The sequence below is a fragment of the Meleagris gallopavo genome, chromosome 2 (genome assembly GCF_000146605.3).
Source record: "Meleagris gallopavo isolate NT-WF06-2002-E0010 breed Aviagen turkey brand Nicholas breeding stock chromosome 2, Turkey_5.1, whole genome shotgun sequence".
Taxonomy (NCBI): Eukaryota; Metazoa; Chordata; class Aves; order Galliformes; family Phasianidae; genus Meleagris; species Meleagris gallopavo.
The window spans coordinates 37585356-37602679 of NC_015012.2; the positions used below are offsets into that span (position 1 = coordinate 37585356).

Genomic DNA, 17324 nt, shown 5'->3' on the forward strand with positions numbered 1-17324 from the left:
ATGGCAAGTTATTTTGTACAAGTCCATACTGTCAGATTAAGAAATTTTCAGTACCGAGTACAGATCTATTAGCCACATCTACAGAGAAGAATTCAGTGCCGTGACTCCCAAGGACTTGTTTGCAAAAATGGGAGGTATTATGAGAGCTACAAAGAGAGCAAGGGCTTGAGGAAAGGGGTAGTGCTAGGAGATTAATTGGTGGAGGCATGACCAGCACACAGAAGTATCTCAGGTCACAAAGCAGCCCAGTTCCTGTGATGCTTATGGTACAAGACAAAGCACATGTTTATAATGGACGGCTACACTATTTTACAGAAGAATTACACCACCCTGCAGTCATTGCAAGTACAAAATGTGATGGAATAAGCATGGCATAGCTTACCTGGGGTCAAAGAACAAGGTCTGTTGCTGCTTCATTAAATGTTATCAAGAGATGCCAGAGGAAGCTGATCTGGACACACCGTGAAACATACACTTGTGTTGGAGAGGCAGAAGGGCATGAGGTGAAATGTGCCTCAGCAGCAAGGAAGGATCTGTGCTGAGCTCTGAGGCACAATCATGGCCTCTCTTAGAGGTCAGCGTACACTATTCATCACCTGCCTTACAAAAGGAGTACATTAAACAGACAAGCGGAGAAAGGACTACACAGATCACGCAGAGACAAGATTAATCTTGTGAGGGTAGATTAAATAGCCTGGTTTGATGGTGTTCATTTTGATTTTGGGTTCCACTCATGCCTAGAGCAGCAAAGCAGCTGAAAGCAGAGCATGGTGCTGCTCCAGGTGCATGATGCCTCAGTGGAACCAAGAACACTATCAGGCATCTGATCAGTTGGTGTCCCATGGCCTGGGCTGGATCAGATCAACTGAAACTAAAGGAGATTCCACTTTCTCTTAAGTTCCATCAGTTCTGATGGGAGGATACTAGATTTGCCAGCTAACAGAGCATGAAACCAAAGAAAATAACATGATTTAGAAAGGAATTACCAATTAAGTACTTGCACCTGATGGACTTCTTCCTCTGACTCGGACTGATTCTATTCCTGTATGTGTTTCACTACAGCTGGATAAACTGATTTCAAGGAAAGTTGACCTACAGAAACCAATTCACAGACAAGTATTTGCAAAGTGGAGCTTTCAGTCCGTACTATTCCCAAGCCAATGCTCACCCAGGCTTTCTTATTTTATTAGAACAAGAAAACTAAATACAGTTAAGTGACAACACTCTGAAACCACTGCATAAAAATACCCCAAGAGGCAATGACCCATGTAAGCACAACCAAAGGAGCTGTTATTTAAAGTGTGCATTTTTCACCAAGGAATAATTGTCAGCCACTAATCTGCCGCGTAAATACGCATAAAGTCATTCTTCCTCAGCAGGAATACTGTTTATCCAAAACCTCCTTCAGCGCCTATATTGGCCAGCCACTGAACAGCAGATGTCTTTAGACAAAACCATCTGACAGCAACATCTCAGAGGACTGATAACTGAGTGAAGACTTGAGCCTGTTAAAAGCATATGCAATGCTGCACAGCTTCACTACATATCCACAGTCAGTATGAAGCCCAAGACACTGTATTTGTTTTGAGTTTGTCTCTCTAAATGATATTCATCCTGCACCTCCTAAAGTGTCACAAGATTTCCATGTAATCCATTTAGCTAGGGTTCAGATTGAAGAGTGCCAACATAGAATGGTTAATCACAGAATCACTAAGGTTGGAAAAGACCTTTAAGATTACCTAGTCCAACCACCAACCCATCCCCACCATGCCCACTAACCACATCCCTCAGTGCCACATCTAAACATTTCTGGAACACTTGCAGGAACAGTGACTCACCACCTGGGCAGCCTGTGCCTCACCATTAATGCTGCTGCTTTTGCAATGCAGAATGCCAAATTTACAGTAAAATTGGTTTGTTCCCATGGGATTGTGTACCATGGCTGTTGTGGGGGGGAATATATATAATAGGAATTGAATCAAAGCATGAGAACAGGAATTCATGCCCCAGCTCAACACCTGTTCTTGTTTCCTCACAGTCCTATTACCTCCTGAGACAAGGAAGGCCACTTAGGCCTGAAATGCTCACTTGTGCTCCTGGGATCTAGGGGAAATCCCAGGTCTCATACAATGGTTCTGATTCTCTCAGGCAATCTGCCAATGCCAGTGATTTCCATCTCTGTTAAAACAGCAGCACAAATACAGAAGAGACAGAATCTCTGTGAGACTGAGAGATTGTTACAGTACCAAAATGACCACACAGCCTCAGAATGCCTCATGGATCTGCCAACAGAGAGGTGTTAGGATGCTGTAATGATCCTGATGCAATGCCTCTAAAAATCACTTAAAATTAGCTTGGATTGAGTTCAAGAAGTGTGGCAGCCCCTGGATTACAGGATGGCTGTAAAGCATAACAATGATAAAAAGGTAGAAAAATAGAAGAAGCAAATGGTTGTAGCTGATAGCATTAGCTGGAGTCCTGCTGAAATGAGGTCTTCTGTGATAAACATGTCCATTTTTCCTACTTCTCTGATTCTGTCATCATTTCTGGGTGCTTCTTGCAGGCTTGAGTTTTGCAGTAGAGGAACATGGCCCTGGATAACAGTTTGCCCAGAGGATGGCTTTTTTTTTTTTAAGCATTCAGCCTCGGACCCCTGTCTGTGGACGGATCAATATGTTATTCTGTTCAGCCACTAAACTCATATTTAAGGGCATTCAGGTCTGAAACCATTGGAAAAACTATTGATGTTTTGAGATGAGTTTTCATTGCAATGCACAACATGCAAAGAAAAAAACCTCATTAGCCTCCTTAGTGAAAAGATGAACTAGAAATACTCACACCATCAAAAGAACTGGTACCTTGGCAGACACTTGCAGGTTTTCAGATGGATCAGATGCACGTCCTCATGGCAGCTGCGGTGCCCTGCCTGCAGGGAACCTGCCCAGGTTCCAATTCCAGCTCCACTGCCACATCCTGCCCCAGCGTCCTGCTTCCCTCCAGCCCCACCAAGGCACAGATGCTGCTCAAACCCTTCCGAGGTCACAGCGTGCCTGGCTCTACGCTCTGCTGCGGGGGTTCCTTAGCTTTGGCGGGAGTTCCTTAGCTTTGGCTGATGTTCAGCAGCGCTGTGAGCCAAGTTGGGCTCCCTGAGAAACGGAGTATGAAGTGAGATTGTCTTACAGGTTTCTATGAGTATTTTCCCCAAACGTTCAGTTGGAATTTGCATTAAGTGGAGATCAGAATTGAATTTTTGCAAAACACATTTCAACAAGGCCTTGTTACCTCATGCAAATAGGAGCGGCCTGCAAAGCCGCTAAGCAAATGTTTCAAGGACTTCAGCTCACATTCGTATTTTTTGCATCTGTTCCAAGAGAATGCTTCAAATTGCAACTTCCACCTGCAAAACAGATCAAGCAGATCTTTGCCCACAATCAGGAAACCAGTCTTGGAAAGCAGAATTGGGATGTGCTAACTCCCATTTAAACCAATATTACAGTTCGTTGCCTTCTATTTATGCAAGCATCTTAATTAATCTTCACCAATGCGTGGCTGAAACAGGCACTTTATAGCTGTAGGATACCACAGCACTGCAGACCAGGATAAAATTAGATTCTAAATAATGGCCAGAAGCAGAGTAGCGAGGAACTTAAAAAGAAAATAATTTAATCCTTCTAGACGAGCTTCTGGTTTATATAGTTCTCATCTTACAAACAGCACGCCCTCTGGCCTGCTGTACAGAGAATAGCTGGGCAAATGCCACTGTGATGGTGCTGCTTTGGGCCTTGGGACTGCTGTGAGGTACAAGAGGTGCTACCCATGGGCTGCAGACCCACCATCTGCCCAGCCCCCATCCCTCCTCATTCCCCAACTCTGCCATTCGGCACAGACTCCAAATACATGGCAGCCCCTTTGTCAGCTGAGGCACAAAGCCGCACCATGACCAGCATAATAACTGCACCGCAGCATTCATCATCAGTGGCAGCGGAATGACCTTTGAAGGTCGTTGGGACCACAGTATAAAGCAAACAGAGTGATAACTTAGGATGTGAAGAGACTTACAATATAGGCATTAAAAAGGACATCAATATGCATTAGCAAGAACATGATTTATAGAACTATTCATGGTGATTTCAAAAATTGCTGTTTGAAACAAGCAATATGAAGATACATACACTTTTCTGGTTAAGAGCTTCTCGATACACAAGACACTAATGACCTTTACTAGGAGAATGCTCTGAAAAGAAGAAAAGCCCTGCGCTTTCATACTGGTGCACACTTGGATTGACACTGCTTTCAGTATCATAACTTTATTTTGCCTCCACAGAAAGCAAAATCTAGAAGGAATAATAATGATAGAGCATTGGGACAGCAATGTTTTAGCAGCTTTACGGTTCACCTCAGTTCCTTCCTGACTGCTATTTACAAAGCAAACAGTAATGTTGAGCTGCAAAGTTCTGTTCCTACCTATGCAGAGGACAGCAGTGTCCAAGTAACAGCAGCTAATACTAATTCCTCTGCCTTTCTTTCCTTTTTCAAGAGGCCCTCCCACGCAGTCACCATGTTCCTTGTGTTAGTGCTACATCACCTGGCTGCTGCAAAGAACCTACCCTCAAGCTGTTTTGTGGGAAAGTAATGGGTAACCTTCATTTGATCTTGTGTGGGACAATCTTTTACTTGCTGAGAGCATGCACATCTGCATACTGTGCCTTACAGCACACCTACGCTGATGCTCTGTACCTCCCAGGTACTATTATAGACCAAGAACTAAACGTGACTGGGAGCTAGGAAGATACCCTTTGGAACAATTGCTACGTGCTTATCTTCTCCTCATAGAAGCCCATGCGTATCTTCTCTTGGCCAAAGAAATAACTGGGCTAGACAAACATTTAGTGTAATCCAGAACTGCTGTTCTTGTATAACCATGCTGGCATAAATGCCCCATTAGGTAACCTGTGCAATTCTGGCATTAAAGCTGCAAACTACCCAACTCTCTGAAGTTACTTAAAAAGTTACTCATTCCAACCCCCAGAAATTTTGTGTGTGCTCTTGGTAGATGCCATTTGTAATGTCTGGGAAGAATCTCTTTTAGGGCAGAGAACATGTTCTTGGAGGGACAAACATGGCTGTCAGCCAACATCAAAACTCAATTGGTTCTTTCATTTTCTTTGATCAACTGAAGTCAAGAGGATGACTAGGTGACAGCAGACAATTCTCCGTAGGTCACTTACTCACTTCTCTGACTCCCTCTTGCAGCTTCTGTTCAGGCAACAGCATTTTGCAACCAATGCTTTCCATGTGAGTTTACACATACATGCCTCACAGTTTTCTCCTAGGAAAGATAAATATTTTATACCAAGGTTCTTGAACAATAATCTGTTATCTTCTAAACTGGATTCCAGCTTTAAACACTCTGATCTTCTGCACTGATTTCACACAAAGATGTAAATCCACTAGGAAATGAAGCTCACTATTTTGATCAGTGCTAGTGATAACAAGCAGTGACAGTTTTTCATTCATTTCCTCAAATACTCCAGTAGTCAGTCTATAAAGACAAGGTAAATGTTATGCCACTATTTTTTATTTGCTATAATCAGTCAGCATCTGAAACAAAAACAAACACACTTCGGAATGCTTTTTTTCCCCTATACGAATAACCAATACAACGCTAAGCTACAATCATTTTCAAAGTTAGGTAGCACGCTCTGGCATTAACAGTCTCTCCTTGTGTTGAGGAAGACTAACTAAAGGACACGCAATCTTAACAAATGCAGACAGGTTTTTTGCAGAGTATGTGCACGCACACACACTACTAAAGAAAATATGCCTCACTTCATAGTGCAGGCAGCCAAAAGCCATACTCGTTTTAAGTTCAAAAAAACAAAGACTCACCTACATCACAGTATTACTGCTTAGTTTATCGCTTCTGCTTTGAATTCTGTGCTTTCATTTAACGTGTCTATGTTTTGCAACTGTGTACAAATTGCAGAATTATTTTGTATATCATTTAGTATCTGTGCATATCCTTTACAGCTTAATGTTACACTGAAATTAAAAGAAACCTTAAATTTTAAGGTACTGACAACAATAACATTTCACTAAAAAAAAAACAACCAGTAACAATATTTCTTGTGGTACAGTTTGCTTATTTTTTTGCCAGTGTTATTTTATGCCATTGTTTCCTATTATTCACTGTATAAAGAGAAACCTAGGAAAACAAAATCTAAAATGCTGTGCCTAAGTTGATTAAACTCTGGTGATTTATGATATATGTACAGTATATAAATATATTTATGTATATATGTACATATATATTGATTAATATTTGTTATAAATAGAACTGTGTTAACTTAAGCAGTATAAAAATAGCCACTTTCCTGGGAACATGCAAACACAGTATGCTCTCGCCTAATCTATAAAACCCAAAACAACCAAAACCTTTACCTCTGATTTTCTACAAATATAAATTGACGACTTTTAGTTAGTTTAGCCATAAAGTATGTTTTTCCAGTAAAGATATAAAATTGGTTTGATGCTAGCTATAATTAAGCTCAAACACAGAATATTTTGGGTTATTTATTTTCAAGTATTTTTCCCATGTGAGCTAATTCTAGACAAGCTGCATTTTTTTTTTTCTTTTACAGTAAAATATTCTTCAGCTCTAAACACTACAAGCCAAATTACAGGCAATCTGGCATGCTTGCACTGCAGGGAAAAGGCTCTCTTCTACACTATTCCTATGTGGGAGGTTGTCCTAATATGGCTATTTGTGCTCCAGATCTTTTATTCACTGCAAAACATTACCGAGATTCCCATTTTGTAGATTCTTAAGGCCAGAAGAGAGTACTGTCACCCCTTAGTCTCATCTCCTGCTCCCTGAAATTCACTTTGAGGTCCCTGCATTCAGCACAGTGACAGGTAGCTGGAGTAAAATGCCTCTCCTGTTACAGCCAAAGAGGATCCAGCTTCAGAAGTTGAGTGGGATCTTGACTTTGTAGTGACTTTTCCCAAGGGGAAAAAAATTCGGTTCCATCCGGTTCCATCTGAACCAAATATGACATTTTTCCTGTTTTCTTGCCATATGAAAAACTGAAAAATTGTCTGGAAACATTCCATTCTCCTCCAAAGCGCTCTGAGTACTAGCTAGAAAACCAAATAAAGAAAAAGGGGCTGTGTTCAAAGAAGACACTCCTTTTATTCCTCCAGATGCCTAACAGCCCAGCACATGCTGGGCTGTACTGTAAATGAAACAGAGTTGAGCCCTTACTCTGCTCATAAGACTTCAACCCTCATCTAGGAGAATACTTAAAGCGTTTGACTATGACAAATATGGCATACGTTGAATTTCAGTTTCCCTTTTCATTTTGTTCCATTCAGCCAAAAAACCCCAAAACATTCCTACATATTCCAAAGGGAAGAGGACTTTCCCTTCCCTGCAGCCCTATCATCCAGTACTTTTGAATGGCTCCTGCTACCTCTCAGAGCTTACATAAGTATTTTTTACAAAGCAAAACAGCATGGAAGACTCAAGGCACATTCTCTTCAGGACAACATTCTTCCTGTGATGAGGGGACACTTTAAGGAAGTAGGAAATTTGAATGCAAATGGCCTGGGCAGAGGAAGGGATGGAGCCCTGCTTTTTCATTCCTAGCATTATTGTTTGCACATGCAACTTACTGGGTAATAGAAGGATCAGCTAGATACTCCCCTCCAGCAGGTCTACAGATACTGCTCTGGAAATGTTTTCCAGATGAAGATATTTGGTGTGTTTGGAATAAGTCTGTGACTATCTTTCTGAGATAAAGCACGTATCGCAAAGTTTCACCCAGTTGTAGGACAGGGCATGCAACCAGACAAGCTGGATTTCAGTGAAGGCCCTGCTCTCCTAAAGACAGATGAAGTTGCTTGTCTGAGCCTTTCTCTCTGGTACCTCTGAAAGTGGTATTCCCACCTCTTTATCTCTCAAGCAAAATTGGCCTAATGTTTCTCAGTCGCATCCTACATTTCTTTCCCTATTCCCAGGGTGGCTCCCACACTTTTCCCCAGAAGTCTTTTCTATGTTAGAAGTGATGAATCTTTGTTTAAAATAGCACAGTCTTCCAGCTTCAATATTTTCAGGAAAATAAAAGATACATTCTATTTCTTATAGTAAGTAGCATAAATGCACCAAAACAATGTTGTGGATGCCCCTGTATTAATTGTTTAGAGAGCTGTCATTGGAAGTTGGGGACTGGGAAGTCACAAAAGGCTCGTTTGCCTTCTGATCGTCCTTCATGGAGGCTGCTTGGTCTGAGATGGAGGAAAAAGAGAGCTGGTCATGTTCCATTATATGCACGTGGTCCTCTTCCTTGTCCTTCTTCACATAAAACAACTTCCTAAACTTTTTGAGCTCATGGAGTTCACAGAACGTCTCAAGAACCACCAACATTGCAATGAGGCCCAGCAAGAGGTAACCTGGGTACAAAAGATCAAGGCTTTAATTGTTATCAAATTAGTGGGGGCTTGAACACTTTTAACCCTTTATCTTCCTCCATATATTCCACCTCTGCCATCTCTGAATATTATGTTAATCTTCTCTCTGACCCAGTTTGGGCTGTCAAATCCAGCCCCTGTTCTTTTGCATTCTACAGTCATCAAGACTCCACATAGTAATTTTTAAAAAGTAACAGCAGTGGTTTTGAATCTGCTGCAATTGTACCAGACAGAAGTATGTAAAGGCATTTAACAAACTGGAATCTTAAAATTTAACACTTACTTAACAAGCTTATTGATTACACGCTCTCAAAATATTTTTTAACTCTCATAGGCTGAGACCTTTAGAATCAGCAGCTCACTATGCTCTTTTGTTCTCCACTCCAAATGTGTAACTAGAATTGGAGTAAAGATATTAAAATGAGCATTTCTTAATCCCAATGCTTTATTAGATCCTTGCAACTCATCATTACAATGTAACAAGGATCATGACAACTTGAATATTTTATCCTTTCAATGAGTAAATCGAGCAGAAGTTACAACTGTTAATAAAACACGCTCATCCAAAGGCTGCATATTAAATGTGCTGAAAGATCAACAGAGATTAATTACTACAATCTACGCATGGACAATGCTCTGTTACCAAAAGGCATAAATATTTTACAAGCAGTTGCAGATTATTCACTAAAAATAACATTTCCTTCTCTCTTCCAGAAGCACTGTTAAATCAATACTGCAATATCAGGCGCTGATCTAAATCGACACTATAGCTAAAATTTATGAAATGTTTTTAATCTTTATCTCATGAGTTCAAATGGAAGGCATGCATTAACACAGGGAGGAAATAACAAAGCTATGCCAATTAAAAGGCATCTATAAATCTGCGATGAGAACTTTTACTCATCTCTGAAACACTGTCCAAGTAATCCAACACTTCATTTAGGACACCTGCATTTTCCTTGGAAAACCTGTAGTAATCATCAAGGGTTTTCAGATTTGGAACTTCAGAACTTTTCTTGGAAGAAAATTTAAGTTCAGAAAGAGAAAAATATTTTATACATTGTGTTTTGTTTCTTGACTTGTTTGCATGAGAGAAGAAAGGCTAATTCAAAAGTTATGACCTTGGATTATTTTGTTTCAAATTAGAAATACATCACTTTGCCTATAGGCTACTTTTTCCATTTAGAATTTCCTTCTATTTGTTTTCTAAGCATTCTAACGCTTGAAATTGAAAAGTTGTCTCTGTACAAAAAAAGAAAACCTGACTTTTCAGTTAAAAAAAAGGAAAAAAAATTTAATCCCGGATGTCTTCTTATGGTTTTTAAGGTTTCAGAATTTTTACAATGTATTTATTATGCATGACTTCCACTACTCACTTAATCATTTAGCATCACCAGATTAACTCTGCAGATCAGCAGGGTAATAATTAAAAGCTACTGCTGGTAAGATAAACAGGATGGGGAAGGGAAAAAACCTGAAATGACCCAAATGTTGCACTCCAGATGGGGCCTCACAAGGGCAGAGGGTGGCAATCACATCTCTCTCTCTCTGCTGCTCCCCCCTCTTTTGATGCAGCCTAGGATACTGTTGGCCTTTCAGGCTGCAGGAGCACACTGCAGGCTCATGTCTGGCTTTTCATCCACCAGAACCTCCAAGTTCTTCTCCCAGTCTGTACACTTAGGTTGGATTGCTCTGACCCAAGTGCAACACCTTGCACTCGGCCTTGTGGAACCTCAGTAGGTTCATGTTAAGTTTTGGCCAGTTCAAGGACTTGCTTCCAGGAATGCAAAACACAAAATCACGCTAATGGACACTATGACTACATTATGATTACTGGATCACGTATGGGAGCCCAGATAAAGACATGGCAGCCTAAGACATGGACCTGACAGGAATGGCTACTTAAATCTTTCAATGAGTGCCTCTGCTTGAACCAGGACTGTGCAGACTGAAGCAGATCAGCAACATTCATTCAGAACGTCAACACACAGATCATTTTCTCGGCTCTACTTTTTCATCTAATCACTGATCACTGTGCCTCTCCTCTGTGTCAGACCTAATTAAGCAATTATAATTTAACATTCACAGTCTTGCTGTATCATCATTTCACTCTATTTGTCTCACTTTGACAGCTGATACGTCCTAATGTCAGCTTCAGCTACCTTATGTTACAACTGGAGTAAGAAATTTTGCTCTTCTGCCCATTTCCCATTCCTCCTTCTCTCTGTCTGCCTGTCATCCCACCTTACAGGATGACCTTGGGCTACAAGGATCATTTTCTGACTCTGTGATATCTTAGCTCTACAAGCACTTACCCATTTTCATAACAGTAACATGAACATTTTTTGCTATTATTAAGAAGAGAGTATGTAGATATGGTTTAGCACAACGGAATTTTGTTTTCAGCTTCTCTTTTCTTAATTAAGAAACTGACTATTTAAAGCACAGTTGCCTATAGTTGCCTTCAGCTGCAACGTTGCAAAGTTACCAACAACGCCCAGTCTGCAAGCTGACAGCTCACAAAACAATCACCAACTCTGGAAGAGAGACACAATGCCTATTTTTTTTTAAATTTTTAATAAAGTGTCTCTTAGGTAACTGGTTAGCTTGAACACTTACACGTAATTCCAATTTTATACAGCTCTCGGAATTTTTGATTGTAGCCTTCTCCTGGCACATAGTCTCCTAGGCCAATAGTGCTCAAGGAAATGAAACAAAAGTAAAAAGACTCCAAAAAATTCCAGTCATCTTCCAGAACAGAAAAAATTGCTGCTGGGATAAAGAAAAAGCATGAGACAGTGATGAACCCAAGGACTACAGCATGGATGATGGCAACAATCTGCTTGGAGAAGCCCCAGCGAATGTGGAAATAGAGTACAGGCCGCCTGGTGACATAAACAATGATGCGCTGTACCACTGCTGTCAGGAAAAGCAGTGTAAAGGGGATCCCGATGACCGAGTAGATGATGCAGAAGGCCTTCCCTCCATCAGATAAAGGCACTGTATGTCCATAACCTAGAATAAAGCAGACAGAAAACATAGGCTGAGTCAAAGCTTAGACTTCATTTGATATTAGATATACTGCGTGAAATAAAGAACAGTGATGGGATCTGCTGACCTGGCTTAAGCAGGTAAATGGAGTCTAAGTACTGGCAAGAAGGAAATAAAAATCTAAAAATGTTCTTGTATTTCAAATTGTGATAGTAACTGTATTAATGCTTATTTTTAAGAAAAATGTAATGTGTACTTAAGAGCAGGAAACCTACAGCAGGAAAACTGCTTAATTCTGGGTTTTCCTACTGACCTTTTTGTTTAGTTTTACCAAGTCACGCAGCAACTTCTTTTACTTACCTTGTCAAGAGGGATAATCCATACTCCTGAAAAGTGCTCCTAGATCTACTTAACAGTAAAATTCTCTAAGTCCTTCTGTGAAAAACATTGAAATTGGACTTAAAGCATTTAAATCAACACTCCAGACTGTATGCTTCCATATTGCCAAGAACTGTTTAGATAATAAAGCATCCAGCATTACAAGCAGAGCAAAGATTTTCACAGGAAAATTCAGGGGATCCAACCACTGTGGCTGGATTTCTGCCTTGTCGTTTGTGTGCTAGAAATACCAACAGTCATTTGTTTCAAGTGCAGGAATCACAGAACCATAGAACTGCCTCGGTTGAAGAAAGATCATCTAGTTTCAACTGCCCTGCTATGCACAGGGTCACCAACCACTAGACCAGGCTGCCCAGAGCCATCCAGCCTGGAATGTATCCACTGTTGTTTTTTTTGTTTGTTTGTTTGTTTTTTACAAGGCAATCAAGACCCATATCAATTCCACAAACGTGGTGCAATTACACCTGTACACAGCACTAGCAGCTATGCCGTCTAAAGCGCGTTCAGCCTGGTTTTAAGTGCAAATCATAGATGTGGAGAAGAACAGTAAAGCTTCCACTTTCTGTTCTACTCCATCCCTAGTAACGTTGGACATCCAACTGGTGTTTTTGACTATGAGTAAGTGCTTAGCTGACATTTCCTTGGCCTTCTCCATCAGAACTTCAGGCCTTGCCCCTCAGAGGCGTCCCAGTATTCATCAAAGCAGATCCCATAACTTTGTATGTAACAATGGCCTTTGGTTACATATTTCATTTAACATTTATCCTACTCATTTTCCAGTGCTGTTTCATGATCCAATTGCCCAGTGGTTCTTCCATCCTTACAACCTGAATTTTGTGTCTTTAGTCTCTTTTCTAGCTCATTTATGAACACATTAATATAAAAGAACAGCATTCGTCCCAAAAAAGGCTTTTGAGGAACACTCCTTGTGACAGAATCACAGAATTATCAAGGTTGAAAAAGACCTTCAAGATCATCCAATCCAACTATCCTCCTATCACCAACAGTACTCACTAAACCATGTCCCTCAACACAAAATCCAAACGCTCCTTGAACACCTCCAGGGTCGGTGACTCCACCACCTCCCTGGGCAGCCCATTCCACTGCCTGACCACTCTTTCAGAAAAGTACTATTTCCTAATGTGCAGCCTAAATCTCCCCTGGTGCAGTTTGAAGCCATTCCCTCTCGTTCTATCACTAGTTACACAAGAGAAGAGGCTGACCCCCAGCTCACTACAACCCCCCTTCAGGTAGTTATAGAGAGCAATAAGGTCTCCCTGAACCTCCTCTTCTCCAGACTGAACAATCCCAGCTCCTGCAGCTGCTTCAGTCCTCTACCTCAAGAACTAACCATTTGTCCCTACCGTTTTTGTTTTTTTTTTCTCCTCTGTTTGTTTAATCTTTCTCTTATATCCACAAAATTTATTAATTTGAACCCAAATATCCATATCACACACACACAAAAAATCCCTGTTGTGTTTGTCAGTTCATTAGGCACTGAGCAAATTAATAGTAACTTAACTCCAGCCAGCCACTGTGCTGACCTAGGTAGGTAAACAGCTCATTTCTCAGGGAAGAGTGGTTTTGTCACCTCTCTTATACTTCTCTCATGACTCCTGAAGGATAAATCTTCCCAACGTGTACTACATAGCATATACTCAGAAGAATTAAGTGCTAAATGAAAGCCTTTGCTACAGGCTTTCAACAAGATTTGGTTAAGTTGGGTGCTCAGACTAGCCTGTCTGGCTGAACCTTACCATAATTTTCTCAATTCATAGAATTAGTTGAGATGCCTGAAGCAGATGCTGCATTCTAAGGTGCACTCTGCCATTCTAGTGAGGTTGCCACATCACATAAGTGTTAAAGAGGACTGTTTGCGTGCTCCTCAGCAGCTAACAGTTACAGGAAGTACAATATTGAATGTTGAAAGTTGCAGATCAAAGTGCTCTACTTAGCCAACAATAGTATGACAGCTTCCAAAAGAAACAGAAGTGTGATGATGATTTGTTTGCCACTGAGGATCCAAAGTCATTGGTTGGGAATGATTATATCAAAAACCTTGAGCTAAAACAGTCACAATTTACAACACTATGGAAAGCAGAAAGAAAAATGACCCATATTTTCTCCTAGTATGGAAATGCTTATGTGACTTACTCCTAGCAACATCTATACACTTCAGTCAAACGTACAGAAGTCATTAAAAAAAAACAACACAGCAATGTCATATATTAAAACACAAAAATATTACAGATCCCAGGCAGGAGACACTCTAATGTCTGCTTTTAGCCATTTCTGCATCTTTTTGTTGCTTCCTTGCACTGCTACTTCTTCAGGGAAATGGCTTTCTATGATCCTTCTATAAAGTTCATAGCATGCACTGGTTCTACTCAGATAATAAAACATATGCCCATTTGCCTTTTCAACAAAAACTATAACATTCACAAGCCTTAACAACTGCAATCCTAAAACATTATTATTTTTATAAAATCCTAACACTTTTGTTATGACAAAGGAACCTCACGAAGACAGTATTACTTACATTCTCTTTATTAAACTGATGATATTTAATCTATCAGAGAGGAGTTGGATGGAATTATTACTGGGGACAAGAATTAACCTGCCCACATAGCATCTCTGAGAACCAGTACACCGATTATCTAGACAGAGACTAAGATTTATTATGGGCTATACTTTCTTATGTATAATCTGAACATCAGACTACAATCACTTCCTTAAAAACACAGACCTTTGAAAAACCAAACTTTCAGAAAAGCTGCCAAAACACAGAAGCAAAGTGACACTGAGTTTAAAAAATCTTATTTATACCTAATTCTTTCTATTGACTATTCATAAGTTAGAGGCACCATTCCTTCCAGAAAACTCACACAGAAATGCATACAAGACCAGCAGTATTTGCCATATTAAATAAGATCAACACTCCATCTAGATTAGCATCCTGACATGGACTTTTATTTGATTGTTCATACAAAGAGCAAAACCTCTCAAGATGTGGATGTCTGATTTTCAGTTATGTCTATGCATTGGAAAAAAATCCCCTTAAAAGATTTTAACTGTCTTATGACTTGGAGAACTTCAGTTGTTGTGAGTTTACATAAATATACATAACATCTCTACCTGTTTGGATGTAGCTTTGAATGTCCCTCTATTCTACAAAATTGCTCTTTCTAAAAAATAATTTGATATGCTTTAACCTTTTTATATTGACTTTGTTGCAGAGAGTCATACAAGTCAGCTATGTGCTCAATAAAATTAGCAGACAACAGTCACCTACTACACAGAATGAAAGAAACACTAAATTATGCAACATATCTATACGTGTCAAACCATTTACTCAGACTCAAATTATCTTCTGGGAAAGGCATTTTGCCCTTTCTACTTCTACCAGCTATGCATTGGGAAAAAGAAGTGAACAACTTTAGGGATGACTACATAGGCAGGTAGTTAAGAACTTCTTAGCATACCATCAGATGTAAACCCCTCTCCTTTGTATCACAGATAGGAAAAAGAATTTGAAGGACTGGAAAAATAGGTGAAAACTGGTCCATAGCTAAAAAAGTGTAGTGCTGTGCTACTGCTAGAAAGGACTTTTCAGAACTTTCACTCAGAAGTTTGAGATGCATCAAAACAACTAAAAGAAGACATTTAAAAGTTGTTTGCAAAAAAGCAGGAGCAAAAAATCAAGAGGTCACCAATTGAGTTTCCCTAAACAAGTCTAAGAACTCCGATGTCCAGCCGGGCTAAAAGAAGGAGAATAAAATCCTTTTATGGCAGGCACTTCTAAACAAAGGAAATCTATTTGCATCACATTTTTGCCACCTCCTCAGTTGAGCCACTAATGGAACTGGTTCTGTGTGAACTGGGAGGAGGAAGACATGCTGTAAACTGAACTGATTAAGTGATCTGGGTCAAAAAGATGAGGGAAAGTGAGGAGGCAATTTGTTTGAAACTTAGTTCATTTCTTTAATTAAAGCTTATGGTGTAGTCCTCCAACAGCTGCAGTAGCCTAATTAGGAAGGCAATGAAGGGAGTGGTAGAAACTGCTTAAGACAGTTTTGTCATAAAGGAAATCATTAAGTCCTTGCTCACACAGCAGCATTAAGGGTGATTTAAAACTCCAGCTGAAGTGATTTGATTTAGTGCTGCTCCAGCTCCCTCCAACATCTCTACAACAAAAGTAGTAAAAAATATTTGAACAATTAAGTTAATCATAAAAATTACATCTTTCCCATAATGATTTTTCACCTCATCACTTCTCAGAACAGAGAATTCTGTTTTGCCAATTACTAGTTACAATTTCACTGTGAAATTACTTCCAAAGCAAAGAGACTCCAACATAGTGACTTGTGTCTATCTACTGACTGACTGCACATAGCTTCAGTTCCTTCTGAAACCACTTCTACTGCGTCAATGCCAAAGACTATTAATTCCTCAGAACCACCGCCCTGCCAGCTGAGTCTGGAGTTAGCTCAGAAAGAACTGGTTCATATAATGAGCTCATTAATGTTGCCTGCTGCACCAAGAAAGGTGGAAATGGCATTGAACACAGTCAGTCTATAAGATTGTGCAAGTCACTTGCATGGCTGTCAGGATCATCTGAATCAAAGGTATCAACCCAATGACATGGATCATAATGGCACCTACATTTAAAGGTGGCTTCAAAACTAATTTCTACCAGAACAGTTGTACATCAAAGCATTTATATCCTGGAAAGCATATAAAGGTTACCACAAATGCTCTTACACAGGAATGAATATTTCACCTGTCCGAAGAAAGAAACAGATCTAGAAACTCTGCCCACAGATTCCGGGAAGAGGGCATGCTGATGAATAAAACTGTGGAAAATGACTGAAGGAGAGCAAGGAATATTCCCCATACATATGTAAATACATTGTGATAAAATGTTTGCTTTATGATCTTACATTTGGTATTGAACCGCGAAAGCGTTTGTATCACTGCTGGCAAAAAACCACTCCTGTTTAATTCCTGTCCTACTAACATGCCACGGGTCAGCCTAAACACATACAGTGATCTACTGATACATAACACACCCATTTTCAGAAAGCACAGCAATCCTATGTGAATAGTTTAGTCTGCACGAGGTTTTATTGAGCTTGATCTTTGCACAGGATAATGCTTCCGGTGGGAAATTACCTAAATGAAATAAATACATAGCAGCAAGAAAATTACATTAAAATCAGTCAGTTTTAAAAAAAATAATATGTGAATAATTATGTTTTTAAATGTATGTTGTGAGCATTTTGAACTCAACATACAAATAACTATTTAAAATAAAAACAGTAAGAAAGCATTACCTATTATCACACTAGAAACGCAGTGGAAAAGGAAAAGGAATGATTATACTGAGCACTGTGAGACAGAGTCTATGCTCTACCAGCATCATCACTATTTAACATACCTCCCTTTTTTTTTTAGATCGGAAGATC

The 17324-nt window shown here is 39.8% G+C and overlaps 1 protein-coding gene across 1 annotated transcript in view; it reads right to left on the reverse strand.

Annotated features, from left to right (window-relative positions):
- Window positions 1–5949: 5949 nt before the first annotated feature.
- The window catches only part of KCNK1 (potassium two pore domain channel subfamily K member 1), a gene marked incomplete at its 5' end in the record, with an annotated part of 27789 nt that continues 16414 nt past the window's right edge, over window positions 5950–17324 (reverse strand). Inside the window, 2 exons of the mRNA XM_031552195.1 lie at window positions 5950–8451; window positions 11089–11484. Coding sequence (XP_031408055.1) covers window positions 8192–8451; window positions 11089–11484 — 656 coding nt within the window. The remainder of the gene's footprint in view (window positions 8452–11088; window positions 11485–17324) is intronic.